Below are 16,384 nucleotides of genomic sequence, written 5' to 3' on the forward strand. Positions count from 1 at the left end.
GCAATGAAAGGCCATCTAAGGTTCTGCAACCCAAGCAGGAACAGAATATTCCTGGGTAAATGAGTGACCACGGCTAGTGCATAGGAGACAGAAATGGGATGTGAGGATTTCCCCGCCTTCATTTTCTGTTTGCCATCCGTGAGCAGTCAACAAAACTATCACTTTATCTATGTTGTATTGTCCTGATTAAAAGCCTGATTAAAGTGTTGGCTTTGCACAGATTAGTTTTGAATTTCAGGGCTTCTGTACTGTTTTACTGAGGATTTCATTTAAATGACCTAATAAAATGGCACAAACAAGCTTGCTTTCTTTCTTGTTTTGTATTTTTAAGTTTAATGTGCACTGCTAGAAAATAAAACCAAACAAATAGTGCTGTCAAACGATTAATCGCCATTAATTGCATCCTAAATAAAAGTTTTTGTTTACATAATATATATATTTTTTTAATCATTTTTCATTATCTGACAGGGACAATGAACAGTCAGAAAACTGCCCCATTAGCTACAGAGCTAAATTTCATCTGCTGTCCCTGGGCAGGAGAATACCAAAACAAATTAAAAAACATCATGTACAATAAAATCCCCCCAAAATTTAACAGATAAAAAGTATAATCCTCCACATAGAAACTACAATCCATATTTCTACATTTAATGTTAAGCAGCACTGAGTAAACCAATCTAAAATTTGTGTAATTGTGATTTTGTGTAATTGTGTCATCTGCGTACATTTGAATATGTACATTAGGACAAACATCTGGAAAGTCACTGAAGTAAAAACTAAAGAGTAATGGGCCTAGGGTTGACCCCTGAGGCACCCCTGTAGAACAATCTTTTAAAGAAGATATGTGTTTTTTAATCTGCGTACACTGTTTCCTGGATGTAAGATAAGACTCAGTCCATTTCATTGTAACTCCCAAGAACTTAAAGTGTGATGATTTAGATAATAAGATATTGTGATTTAGTGTATCAAATGCCTTTTCTAAATCAAGGAACACAGCACCCACAACCCCACCCTTATCTAATTTTAACCAAATTTACTTAATAAAATAACTCACAGCAGTTTATGTTGAATGCTGTTTACGAAACCCAAATTGCATAGGACACAATCAATTATTTTGTGTTTCTACTATTTTAGACACTACTGCCAAAATTGAAACTGGCCTATAATTTACCACATTAGTTGGATCACCTGTCTTAAAAACTGGGGTAACTAACAACTACAACTTGGAAATGTAGATTGTCTAATTGATAAATTCACATATATGTGTGTGTACTGTGCATATTTATTATGTATGTATAAATACACAATATACACATATATATTTTGAAAATATTAAATGTATTTATATGTATATATTTATATTAATATAATTTGCATAACATAAATATATTTAATATATACACATAACATATTTTTCTTAAATATATGCATGCATATGTGTGTATTTATATATTCATAATTAATATACACAACACACACACATATATTGTGTATGCAAAATCTTTTATTTTGGATGCGATTAATCGATTGACAGCACTAACTGTCTTCTAACGTAAATGCTTTGAATGGCTTTTTACAAACTACTGAATGAATCAAAATAATTTTCTGTGGTAATCTTCTGCATGTAACAGATGTTGCACATAAAGCTTAAATTGTTTCAAACTCTGACACCTTTTTAACATCCTGTCAGGATGAGCGTGTCTCTAGTGTATTTTGAAAATGGGGGAGTATTTTTACAGCATCAGCTGCGCTCAATCGCTTTGGAAAGTGCAAATTAGGTTGGCTTGACTTGAACATACAGGAAATGTCCATTCTGGCTAAATGCCTGCTCACAGGTCTCACTGCATCCATGTAAGGTTATGGACAGGAAGGCCACAGGTGACTGTGATGTTGGCCGACTGCCGCCCTAAGGGTCAAGCGGGAGCAAAAAAGATGACAACTGATGAAAACAAGGACCCAAAACATCCACCCACATTTGCTCCCATGAGCTCATTGGCACAAAACATCAACAATTATACATGGAAAGAATTAGTTGCTTTTGGATTGGAGATATTTAAAGGTAAAGTGTGCTGTTTTTGAATGCTAAAATACTTGATTTTATCCATTTATATATATCCTTGACATTTTTCTTTAAAAAAATAATCTGTTTAGCTTTTTTTACAATTATATTGGTGGTGGGAAAAAAACAGAATAATGTCTTTTTATAAACTGTGTCCATAATCAGCACATTTGCTATTTCAAGAGCAAAACACAAGCTATCTAACGCAAGATATCTCTATGAAGTAGGGCCTAGATAAAAGTACTTTTCTATTTAAACCAGATCAATTATATGTGGGAAACAAAAGGATGGAAAGATATACTATACATATCTTTGGCTTTTCATAATAGCTGTGGTGGAAATTGTTGTGTCTCACTGTTCAACAAGGCATTTAACATGTGCACAGATGCCTCCCATGCTTAAGTAAACATTAAAGCACCTGTACTAATGCCATCGTCTTTGTATACACATCCACCCAACCAACCCAATGTGCACGTGAGTCTGTTAACTCATCAATTCACATCACAGATGGTTTCTAGGGTTGGTTCTACTCAGCTGGCTCATAAATAATCATGAGAAAACCTAAAAGAAAATCCATTTGGGTTGCACAGTGTTACGGTTGGTGGTTGTAGTAAGGGCGCCCACAAACGACAAATAACGATAGGTATATTTATTAGCTTCAACACACGAATAACCATTACAAACTTAAGATCCGACAAACACAGAGGGAGAACTGAGGACTTATAAAGGGAGTGGAACAAACGAGGAAACAAGGTAATTAATAGAACACAGGTGATGACGATAATTAATTAACAGAACTAGGACACAAACTAAAGCAGGAAGAACCAAATAAGGAAGAAACAGAACAAAACCAAAACTGACATATTACAGTATCTCCCCCCCCCCGGAAGGTGCGTCCCGCACCGTAACAGTAACATCGGGGAGGGGGGGGCGGGCGTCCTGGAGGCTGGAGCAGGACCAGGACAGGATAGGGAAGCCTCCAGGACGGATCAGGAGCCTTGGGAGACCATGGCAGGACTGGAGACTCGGGAGTCCATGGTGGATCCGGAGCCTTGGGAGGCCATGGCAGGACTGGAGATTCGGGAGGCCACGGCGGATCCGGGGCCTTGGGAGGCCATGGCAGGACTGGAGATTCGGGAGGCCACGGCGGATCTGGAGTCTTGGGAGGCCATGGCAGGACTGGGGATTCGGGAGGCCATGGCAGATCTGGAGCCTTGGGAGGCCATGGCAGGACTGGAGATTCGGGAGACCATGGCGGATCTGGAGCCTTGGGAGGCCATGGCAGGACTGGAGATTCGGGAGACCATGGCGGATCAGGAGCCTTGGGAGACCATGGCAGATCAGGAGCCTTGGGAGGCCATGGCAGGACTGGAGACCCGGGAGGCCATGGCGGATCGGGGTCCTCGGGCAGCCATGGCGGGTCGGGGTCCTCGGGCAGCCATGGCGGGTCGGGGTCCTCGGGCGGCCATGGCGGGTCGGGGTCCTCGGGCGGCCATGGCGGATCGGGGTCCTCGGGCGGCCTTGGCGGATCGGGGTCCTCGGGCGGCCTTGGCGGATCGGGGTCCTTGGGCGACCATGGCAGATGAGGGTCCTCGGGCGACCATGGTGGGTCGGGGTCCTCGGGCGGCCTTGGCGGGTCGGGGTCCTCGGGCGGCCTTGGCGGGTCGGGGTGCTCCGTGGCCTTGGCCCTTGGCCTGGCCACACAGACTGAGACTATATGGCCCCCCCCCAAAATTTCTTTGGGAAAGCTCCCCTCTGGGGGCCACATTGGAGGAGAGGGTTCTTGAGGGCGCTCTGGAGGAACGGACTCTTGGGGGCGCTCTGGAGGAGCGGACTCCTGGGGGCGCTCTGGAGGGGCGGACTCCTGGGGGCGCTCTGGAGGGGCGGGCACTAGAGGGCGCTCTGGAGGAGCGGGCACTTGAGGGCGCTCTGGAGGAGCGGGCACTGGGGGGCGCACGGGAGGCGCGGAGCTGGATAGAACCAGCGGAGACGAAGGAGCGCTGGACGGGACCAGCGTAGATGCAGGAGGGCGCTCTTGCAGCACGGACTCCTGAGGGCGCTCCTGCAGCGCAGACACTTGAGGGCGCTCTTGCAGCGCAGACACTTGAGGGCGCTCTTGCAGCGCAGACATTTGAGGGCGCACGGGAGGCGCGAAGCTGGATAGAACCAGCGGAGACGAAGGAGAGCTGGACGGGACCAGCGGAGACGCAGGAGGGCGCTCTTGCAGCGCGGACTCTTGAGGGCGCTCTTGCAGCGCGGACACTTGAGGGCGCTCTTGCAGCGCGGACACTTGAGGGCGCTCTTGCAGCGCGGATTCACAGGGGCGCTCTTGCAGCGCGGACATTAGAGGGCGCACGGGAGGCGTGGGGCTGGACGGGACCAGCGGGAACTCAGGTGGGCTGGACGGGACCAGCGGGAACTCAGGACGGCTGGACGGGACCAGCGGGAACTCAGGACGGCTGGACGGGACCAGCGGGAACTCAGGACGGCTGGACGGGACCAGCGGGAACTCAGGACGGCTGGACGGGACCAGCGGGAACTCAGGACGGCTGGACGGGACCAGCGGGAACTCAGGACGGCTGGACGGGACCAGCGGGAACTCAGGTGGGCACTTGCGAGGTGCCGGAATTGGTGGGCTCAGACGAGGAGCAGGCACAGGAAGGCACTGGCGAGGAGCTGGCACTGGAGGGCGCCGGCGAGGAGCTGGCACTGGAGGGCGCCGGCGAGGAGCTGGCACTGGAGGGCGCCGGCGAGGAGCTGGCACTGGAGGGCGCCGGCGAGGAGCTGGCACTGGAGGGCGCCGGCGAGGAGCTGGCACTGGAGGGCGCCGGCGAGGAGCAGGCACTGGATGGCACTGGCGAGGATCAGGCACTGGATGGCACTGGCGAGGATCAGGCACTGGAGGGAATGTCATGCCCTCAAACTCAATTAAAATCCCCACTGGTACCTGAACTTCTTCCCTCGGCGGCTCGGGGTGATCCGTCATAGGCGGCGGAATCCTTCTCGTCGTGGACGGCGCAACGTTCATCGCCCCTTGCGGCGGAATCCTCCTCGCCGCGGGCGGAACATTCATCGCCGTGTACGGCGGGATCCTCTTCGTCGCCGACGGCGCAACGTTCTTCGCCCCTTGCGGCGGAATCCTCCTCGCCGCGGGCGGAACATTCCTCGCCGTCTCCGGCGGAGCGAATTTCACTTGGGCGGTGGGCAAGGGCGTGCGGCGAATGGCGACCCGTTCTCCCCAAAACGGGTGGCCTGGGTAAGCCGCGACAGGCAGCCCGACATCCCACGCAGCACGGGCAGGGGCGAGCCGCGAACGGCGGCGTGAACCCCCGCTAACGACGGGCACAAGCTCCAGCATCCTGAGCGTTGATCTCGTCTTTCAGTATGCGGTCGGATCTTCTGTTACGGTTGGTGGTTGTAGTAAGGGCGCCCACAAACGACAAATAACGATAGGTATATTTATTAGCTTCAACACACGAATAACCATTACAAACTTAAGATCCGACAAACACAGAGGGAGAACTGAGGACTTATAAAGGGAGTGGAACAAACGAGGAAACAAGGTAATTAATAGAACACAGGTGATGACGATAATTAATTAACAGAACTAGGACACAAACTAAAGCAGGAAGAACCAAATAAGGAAGAAACAGAACAAAACCAAAACTGACATATTACACACAGAAGATGGAGCTCTTGATTTAATCTAGTCCACCCATTGTTTTCTGAAAATCTGGAAACATTATGCCAGTCAGGATACTCACAAGGATGCAATGGTTAAAGACATGGTGCATATTGAAATTGCATTTTATGTATCTTTCACATATGTGTCAAAGGTTTGGAATAATTATGATTTTTGTATTATTATTATTATTATTGTTGAAAGAAATCAGTTTTTTTTTCATTTATTTGATCAAAAATACAGTTAAATATTATTTATTACATGTGAAATATTATTACATTTGAAAATAACTTTTTTTTTTTATTACAATATATTGTATTCCTGTGACAGCAAAGCTGAATCTTCAGCATTATTACTCCAGTATTCTGTGTCACATGATTCTTATTACGATATGCTGATTTCTTATTATATTAATGTTATATGTATATTAACCATGCGATTGAAAAGTTTGGGGTATTTAAGATTAAACCAAAAAAGGCAAAAATATTAAGCAGCAAAACTGTTTTCAATATTGAAAATAACAAGAACAGTTATTCATATTCGGGTACCAATAACACTGATAATAATTGAGCACCAAATCAGCATATTAGAATGTTTTCTGAAGGATCATATATGACACTGAAAACTGGAGTAATGGCTGCTGAAAATTCAGCTTTGCCATCACAGGAATAAATTACATTTTAAAAATATTAAAATAATAATAAGAAAAAATAATTCCACAATATGACTGTTTTTACTGTATTTGTAAACAAATAAATGCAGCCTTGGTGAGCTTAAGAGACTTCTTTCAAAAACATAAAAAATCTTAATTATTCAGTTTTCTGACTGTAGTATTGATATTATAAATATCATGAATTACCACATGATATCATGAGATACGTTTTCAAATATAAAGCTGCTTTACGGCTTATTGACCCACTTACGACCTTGTGCAGAAGGCATCCAAACTGGCTGCTTTCCATCTTATGACTATGGTAAACTTTTAAATAATGAAAGGGTGAAAATTTGAGGTTTTGATTCAGTTGCTCAATAACAGATGTTTGCCCCACTACCTTTCAGCCTAAATATAGTAAGAAAAGAGGTCAAATAAGTAATAAACTACATTCATGCCATAAGCAAACAGAGATGCATTCATCTGCAAACTCGGAGAGTAATTCCACAAAGCACCTCGTTGTTAAGACCAGAGCCTTAAAATATTAATGCTGTGACCTATGGTATTGAATATACCAGTGGTGGAATCTTACAGGCCACAAGAGAACTGCTCAAACCTATACATGTAAGCCCTAACAAATATGCTGTCAAATGCTTTCAGCTCAAAGAAGTATGACAAGTGTTTAGTGTCACGTTCAAAATTTGAATGCTTTGAGAATAATGTCATTATAGGTCTTTATTGAGTATGAAGTCAGAGTAAAGTCATGACGTTTTAAGAATAAACTTGTACTATAATGAGATATAATCTTAAATAATTTGAGAATAAACTGTAGAATAAATGTGTAGAATTCCAAGATGTTCCCAATGAGCAGCATCTGTGCATCAGAAATCTATTACATTTCAAATTAGGAGAACAATAGATGAATGAATCCAAGAGTTTCTGAAGACAAGATAAATGAAGTGCTTTAGAAGTGTAACATGTAGAGACTGGTACTATATCAACAACTAACCGCAGCCTGGATAAACTACAAATTGCTAAGGTTACCGAATCATGTGTGTTTCTAGCCAGTAAAAACACACAGCTTTGGGCCTCGTCAACGTGGTTTTACAAACAGAGACACTGTCATTGACGTAATGATAATTAAACAGTTGCCATGACTTTGGACTCACAAACAAAGCAGAATGATGGATTGTCTTCCATTAATGTTGAAGATTAAAACGGCCTTTGACCGTTACTTTATTTTAAAAGGACATAAAGACTGCTACTGTCTTTATGATGCTGAGCCAGCCACTAAAACACTGATGTTATTCCCAGTGAAGAGAAAAGCAACTGATACACAGTCTTTCTGAGATACTGTAGTACAAGCTTGAACAAACACTGTGATATCTGCAGGCTGAACCTTTAGGCTTTTGCGGTGAGTGAGATATACTGAAAGAAACTCAACACAAACAACTTCTTAAGGCCTGAACATACTTTACACACGCACGCTCCTAATTATGGCTGTTCGATTTCACACATTGTGTTCTGAAACGTGTCAAGTAATTCATAAAGCTGTATGTGTTGCAATCTCAGTTTTGCCACAAGGGGCGCCATAGTATATCGCATAGTGCATTAGCAAAACTGCTTCTACTAAACATTAACTAAACACAGCATTAGCTAAACTGTTTCCAGTTAAACTAATAAGCATTAGCTAAACTATTCTACTATCTGAAATGTTTCCATTTGCTAAACTATAGCATTAGCTATAGCTGCTTCTACCATATTAGCTAAATTACCGAAACTAAAGTTAAATTACGATGTTATTGAAACTGCTTCTACTAAATGATCGAAATTAAACTACTAGGCTAAATGTTCGCTAAATTAGGGCCAGATTTACTAACAGCTTGAGCCAGCGCAAACCATCTTTTAGCGTTAAAATAGTATAGGGAGGATTTACTAAAGACACGAAGTAAAGAATTAGCGCTGAAAAGGCGTGGACAGTTATTTTTGCGCTTGACCTTATGAATATGCATTTGTAGCAGTTGCAATGAATCACGCAATGTGATTTACTAACAATTACCGGCATTTGCGGCATTATTTAACGCCCAAAAAAGAACGTCTTAAAGCAGGCTGTAAAGTGCGCTGCTCTTGGTAGATTGTGCGGATCATTGTGGAAATGATCTGGCTGCATCTGTGTTCTTTAATGTGCGCATTGTTAGTAAATCATCTGCAGAATTGTCCACTACTATCGGCGCTTTTATGGAATTGCGCTCTAACGCTAATTTGCACTTTTTAGTAAATCTGGTCCTAAGATAGTAGAATGTTAGTTAAAGCCAGCAAAAATTTTGACATGTTTATCGCAACAGTAGCTATTCAAATAATAACAAATTCATTTTAATGTTGCAGACATCTAAAGAAAACTCTACAGCCCCCAAGCAATGCAATTCATCGGCCAAGATACGTGGCCATGGTAAATGTCCAAAAAGCATGGTTGTAAGTGTGACCTGCTTACTTAAACTCAGTTTGACAGATTAACACACTCATGTGATCTGTACTGGATTGTTCTAATGCCTACCAAGCAAAAACATTCAAGATCAGACCTGTGACTATTTTAAAACACAGTACCATTCACATTTTCTAAAAATCTGACAGATGAATAAAGAGAGGTGGAGTGACAGACATTAGGCCTAAATCCAACTGCTGACCAAACCGAGCTGCAGGTCAAAGTCTGTCAGCTCCAGTAACCAGAGCTCCTGAGGCCTATCAGAACAATGTAACATGAGCGTATAGACGGCCTTTGTTTTTCAGCAGAGCCTTTTCCAACCACAAAAAAAGAAGCATTCTGTGTGTCCTTTCAGTTTGGTCACAAAAGGATGTGTTTAATGAAGATGATGATGCCATTTTGAAGATATTATCCCACATACTTAAGCTGCAGAGACTACTTAAAGGGATAGTTCACTCATTCTGTCATCATTTACTCACCATGTTGTTCCACACCTGTATGTGTATTGTCTTTCTTTGGTGGAACCAGTGTTGTTATAGGGCACTAAAACTATTATTTGTTTTCAGTTAATTAAAATAAAGGTGAAATAACATAAGATGAAACCTGTTGCATTGGGAACTTAAATAGGTTTAAGTCGAAGTACTAAACTTACAAGGATAAAACTGAAATAAAATTAAATTAAAGGTAAGTATAAATACTAAAAGTAAAACATTAACTCAAAAATTATGATACTAATAACTCGTGAAACACAAACAATAACTTTTGAATAATGAGTCAACTATTTTTGTCCATTCAATGGAAGTCAATGGGGTCCAAACTACAGGACGTTAGACTTTCAATATACAAAAACATTACTGAAAAGATCTTCTTTTGTGTTTCACAGAAGAAACAAATGTTCTGAAATTATATATGGATGAGTACACGACAGAATTTAAATTGAGTGAACTATCCCTTTAACATACAATCAAAGGTATTTGCTTAAGCAATAAAAATGTGACCTAAACCTTGATTACAGTATGAACTTTTGAGATGCAGCCCCACTTCAGCTCAAGAGACTTCAGTAGAATAATGTATTCAGATATGCATATCAATAAAACATGAATATTAATTATAATCATAACAGGCCCCACAGACTTACTGTAATTTAAGTTATAGTAACCTAGGCCCAGATGATCAATAGAACTAAACATATAGAAAAATGAAGGAAAAGCTATATTTGACCATAATTATATATTTTCATATCAAACATCCTGTCCATGTTTGCAAACACAACAAGGTCATAAAGCATAAATACAGCATAAACAAGAGAGTAAAATAAGTTAAAATAATAAAACAGAAGTGTGTATCTTACACAATATATTCAAATCAGTGTAATTCAAACAAAATAAATACACTGGTTGAGAATAAAAAAATGAATGACAACCTAAATCCTATAATAAAGTATGAATATAATGATATGGGCCGGTTTAATAATCAGAAGAGTAAAGTATATATTATATATTTGCTTAGTCTTATTAAAAAGTACAATATAAACACAATAAGGCCTTACACCCATACTGTAACATAACAGTTTTGAGCACTTCTTAATCAATAGAAGTCAGACATGAAGAAAAGAAAAAAGAAAAGAAAATCTATATCTAAAATCTATGTAATCGATAACCCATTTAATCCTGTGAAACAGTAGCTATAATTCTACATCAGATATGTTTATCAACACAATAAGGCCCTACAGCCTGATTTAGGATTACAAATAAGGTAAATGGGTTAAAAAATAATGCCACGTGCATGCATATAATCTTATATTAAGATGTAAACACAATGAGCTCGTGCAGAACATAAAGCCCTGGTGATTGAAGCAGGTTCACAAGAGGCGGGCCCACACGGAGCATCAGTGAGACTTGATAGGCTCTTCAATATATTACATGAAATATACAAATGTATATTCTTCTACCTGACAGCCACGCGCACGGAGCTCTCATCTTGTCCCGAAGACATGTTCCTGGTCAGGACACGAGATAAATATAGCTGAATTTCCTTTTCTTTATCGGCTTAAGAAGCAGACACAAACAGAGCGTCCTTCCCTGCGTCTATTCTGCCATTATAAAGCTCAAATGATCCAAACGGGTTTTCTTTTGACGGGAAAATAATGCAAATATGAAATAAAACGCAGCGCGTTACATGCCTAACTGCGCTCTCTCACAATCATCTGCCCTGAAGAGAGACGCTCTCCTGAGGATGACATCATCATGCCACGCCCTCACCGTGCGCGTCAGACCACGCCCTCCTCTCTAAAACAAAACCCACATAAGACAGACAGCATAGGTGGCTTGCTTGGGACATGTAGGCTAAATTAACCAATGCAATATACATAAAACATTTCCGATACAATAAAATATCCAGTACAATATATATATATATATATATTTTTATATATATATATATATATATATTGATTTTTTTAAATTACCAAAACAATGGTAATTTTAGATTACCTTTCGGATGTATTTTATCATAAAAACATTTATAATCTATGAAAACATTTATTAAGAACTTATGTCATATTTTCTCTAAACCTTCTTGTACATTAAGACAGGCGCCTGCAAGTCTGCCCAAATTAAAGATGCGTTGTGTTTGAATTTGTGCATCTTATAATATAATTATTATTAATGACCTCTTGTGTTTAATAAAAAACAAACAAAAAAACACTGATTAGTGAAATGAACTAATGATTTCATAAAATATTAGAATGCTTGTCTCTCATTGGCCTGATTAGCTAAGCCCTCAAAACACGTCTTATTTAGCGGTTCAGTATTGCATTTGTAGATTATATTTAATACACTTTGCAAAAACCTTTTCAATTAGTTTTAAAAGGTAACATTACATTCTTAAGGACTCTACACTTACGTTTCTTTTCAGGAGCACTAGTGCTTCTACTTAAAAAAATAAATAAAGAAATTAGGAACACCTTCTGATCAATGACAGAAATTAAACTTACTATTATAAGATGATGTTTGACTCAAAGTATTTTTTTAACCTTTGTAATGCCATTTTTATCTTTATTAAATGTATGTCATATGTTGTGCCAAAATTAGATTTATTAACTTTTTGTAAAAAATAAATAAATAAATAATTAAACAATAAATTCATTTAAAATAATAAGATACAATCAGGAAGACCTGAAATCAGCATCAACAATTAATCTTTGCACGGAACAGAAGAGCACAAATGTGGAATATTTACAGACTTTCTAACGAGACTCAGAGGTGGCATTAATACATTTAATAAAAACAATGTTATGAGATTGAATACAGAAACATTAAACAATTAAAATTTATACTTTAAAAATGAAACTCCCAGTAGGTGGCAGCAAGTCACTGTCTGTCACTGAATCATTCATCTAATCGATTCGTTCAAACTGCTGATTCATTAAGGAATGAAGCAAGTGACTCTCTTTATGAATGGGTCATATAATCATCGACTCACTAGATTTGTTCAAAAACAAAGATTCATTCATAATCGAAACAGCGCTGTGTTTGCTTGGAGATGCGCAGTGGCTCAGCTGTGACTTTATTTCATCAACAAAATAGTTCTCAACAGTTCAGACAAGTGTTCCTAAAACGTAAGTCGCTTTATATTAACTTTTGAATAAAATCAATAATGTATAAATCTGCTATATTAATTAAATTTCACATTTGCAAACTTTTTATAATCATTAAGTTCATCGCGATCTCACAAACTTCTATTTTAGTGAATGAAGCTCTCTACAAACTGAATCTATTATTTCTACACTTTGTTTGTTACAATGAATGACAAACTGCAGTCTGCTGTCAGGATCTGTGCTGTGAGGAGCAGCATGTGCAGCAATAGAGAAGCATTTCCATTGGCTGCAGTCTGCTCTTGATGGCCAATCAAAGACGGCATTGCCCAGCAAACCATAGACACAAATATCCCGCTACATTTTGTTTAGTCTGCACTGCACTACGGTTTATGCAGACCTGGGATCGCTTTTGTAGTCTTTTGAATGGATATAATATAGAAATCATTTTAATTTTCAAATAAATCTAAGCAGTTGGAAATGAAACGCCGTCCCCCCTCGAAATTCACTCCCCGGCTTCGTCCCCCCCCCCCCCCCCCATTTCCACCACTGTATATATATATATATATATATATTGTTCCTTATTTCATTCATTCATCCGTTCATTCATTCATATACCACAGGCCTCTTGAATGCTTTGTAACTGCTGGTTGGCTACAGAGACAGAAAGTATAAATCTTACAGCGCCTCCTTTTGGACAGAAAGAATATTGCACGTATGAGATTGATGCACTATATTGCCAAAAGTATTGGGTCACCCACTTCTAATGAACAGGCTTGACTACTTTAGTAATTTCCATGAGTACAAATCTTAATGTTTAAGCATATAATGATATTCTAGGGAATTGTGTGCTTCTAATTTTATAGCAACAGTTTGGACAGGACCCTTTTCTAGTCTATCATGAGAGTGCCTCTGTGTATAAGGCATGGTTCAAAAATAAATGATTGATTGAGTCAGTGTGGAAGAACTTGACTGGTCTGCAGAAAGCAAAATCCAAATCCCAGCTGAACACCTCTGGTGTGACTTTAAATGCAGACCTTGAGCCAAAAACGGATCATCAAACATCAATGGGATTAGGACTTGGCTTTCTGCAGACCAGTCAAGTTCTTCCACACTGACTCAATCAATCATTTATTTTTTAACCATGCCTTATACACAGAGGCACTGTCATGATAGACTAGAAAAGGGTCCTGTCCAAACTGTTGCTATAAAATTAGAAGCACACAATTCCCTAGAATATCATTATATGCTTAAACATTAAGATTTGTACTCATGGAAATTACTAAAGTAGTCAAACATGTTCATTAGAAGGGGGTGACCCAATACTTTTGGCAATATAGTGTAGATAGATAGATAGATAGATAGATAGATAGATAGAGAGATAGAGAGATAGATAGATAGATAGATAGATAGATAGATAGATAGATAGATAGATAGATAGATAGATAGATAGATAGATAGATAGATAGATAGATAGATAGATAGATAGATAGAGAGATTTCACAAATCACAATCTTTCTATGTTTTTGATTGTTACATTTTATTTACAGGCTGATTTCATTACAGTTTGTTGATTGTTGACATACTTGACATAGTCAAGCCTCATTCACATATAATTCAAGTATATACTGTATGTATATATATATATATATAGTGTCCTCCATAAGTATTGGAACAGTAAAGATAAAATTGCTCTGTTGGCTGTGGAGTCAAGACATTTACAAATATGATTAAAAGATGAATATGAGACAAAACTACAGAATGTCACATTTTATTATTGGGTGATTCAACACATACATGTTTTACCAGCTGAGAAGTTCAGCACTTTTAGAGTTTCCTCCCTCTATCTGATGTGAGAAGTATTGGAGCAGTTGCCTCACAGGTCTTTCTAAGTGATCAGCTGTGTCCTGTTGCATTAATTCTTCAGATATTAAAAGCAGGGAATGTGTCGTATCAGTTATATCCATTATTTCTGTATTCTGAATCTTGCATTCGATGATGACACACACAAACCAGGATGAAGATGCGGGAGAACTTTGAGAGAAAAGCAAGCAATTTGGATGCTAAAAGAAAAGAGGAAGTCAATTAGAGCTCTAGCAAAAACAAAGGGCATGGAGAAATGAAGAGTTTGGAAACCACCAGCGACACAAGCAACCAACAACGACCTGATCGGCTGAGAAAACAACAGTAGTTGATGACAGACAAATCATAAAAGCTGTGAAAATGAATCCTAAAAGACATGTCTATAAAATCAGCAACAAAGCTGGGGTGATGCTCTGACAATCTACTGTCCTCAGGAGACTTTGACACAGAATTACAGATGCTACACAGCAAGATGCAAACCTCTGACCAGCACCAAAACTAGAAAGGCAAGATTAGAGTTTGCAAAAAAGAACAAAGGTGAGCCAGAAGAGTTTTGGAACTGTGTTTATGGACCGATGAGACAAAGATGAACCTTTATCCAAGTGATGGGAAAGCAAAAATGTGGAGAAAAAAAGGGAACTGCAATGATCCCAAGCATACAGCCTCATCTGTAAAGCATGGTGGAGGTGGTGTCATGGCATGGGCATGCATGGCTGCCTCTGGAACAGGCCCTCTCAACTTTACTGATGACTTAATGTATGATGACAGTAGCAGAATGACTTTGGAAGGGTACAAAACCATCTTGTCTACCAATATTCAAGAAAATGCCACCAGATTCATTGGGACAATCTTCATATTGCATCAGGACAATGACCCAAAACACCCTGCCAGTTCAGTCAAGGAATTTATAAGTGCAAAGTAATGGAAAGTCCTAGATTGCCCAAGTCAATCTCCAGATTTAAATCTGATTGAACATGAATTTCAGCAGCTGAAGAGGAGAGTAAAGGCAGAAACTCCCCAAAACAAGCAACAATTGGGATTGGCTGCATTAAAGGCTGGGAAAAGTATTTCAAAGGATGAGACCAAGAGTCTGGTGATGTCTATGGGTCACAGACTCACTGCTGTGATTGTGCGCAAGGGATCTGCAACTAAATAATAGCTTTTGATCTTTTATATCTGCCTTATATTCAACTGTCCCAATACTTATGCTCACATCAATGAGTGGGATGAACTCTAAAAGTGCTGTTCTTTTTATTTGGTAAAACATGTTGAAACGGCTAATAATAAAATATGACATTCTGTAGTTTTGTCTCATATTCATCTTTTAATCATATTTGCAAATGTCTTGACTCCACAGCCAACAGAGCAACTTTGTCTTTACCGTTCCAATACTTATGGAGGGCACTGTGTATATATACATATATATATATATATATATATATATATATATATATATATAAATCAGATTGGTTAAAAACTTAATTTTGAGCTACCGCCAAAAGAAGTGAAAAATGTCAGTTTTGGTCAAATTTGAGGTTTTCACAAAAATTAGTTCATTAAGCCCTCTTCTAGCGATCCCAACGCACCAAATAGTAATTACACATCTAAAATGATCTTTATTAGTACGTTTTCTGAGAGGAGTACCTTTTTCTCTGCACACGTCTGGACGACGGCTTCTGCTTCTCACCACAAGTTGTAAGTCTATTGTTACAAAGCGCAGCATTCCAGCTTTGTTAATATTCATATCAAATTCTCGATGACATGAGTCCAAACCAGTGAAATATGATTTTCAAACCCATGCTGATGACGATCGTGCCAACTGACATTTGCAAAGCATAAGTGCATAATACGCACCTTTCAGCGAGTGCCTGATCTCCCTTATAAAGTACATTATTGCGAAATATGTATTGGCGAGATTCACATCATAATCTGTTATGACTGACATGAACGTTTAGTTAATAGTTGGGGGAAATCTGATGTGTAACATTATATTTGATCCATGCATTACAGTAGGTCTTAATATAGATCTGTTTAAATGTTACATTAAAAGA

General features: G+C 39.8%; 1 protein-coding gene across 2 annotated transcripts in view; it reads right to left on the reverse strand.

Moving 5' to 3' along the window:
• The window catches only part of LOC306861139 (kinesin-like protein KIF21A), a 54,925-nt gene extending 43,821 nt beyond the window's left edge, over nt 1-11,104 (reverse strand). For both annotated transcript variants that reach the window (XM_079403236.1, XM_079403235.1), the window contains exon 1: nt 10,827-11,104. In XM_079403236.1, coding sequence (XP_079259362.1) covers nt 10,827-10,870 — 44 coding nt within the window. In that variant the 5' untranslated portion in view covers nt 10,871-11,104. The remainder of the gene's footprint in view (nt 1-10,826) is intronic.
• Nucleotides 11,105-16,384: the final 5,280 nt, after the last annotated feature.

Source organism: Barbus barbus (genome assembly GCF_936440315.1).
Source record: "Barbus barbus genome assembly, chromosome: 42".
NCBI lineage: Eukaryota > Metazoa > Chordata > Actinopteri > Cypriniformes > Cyprinidae > Barbus > Barbus barbus.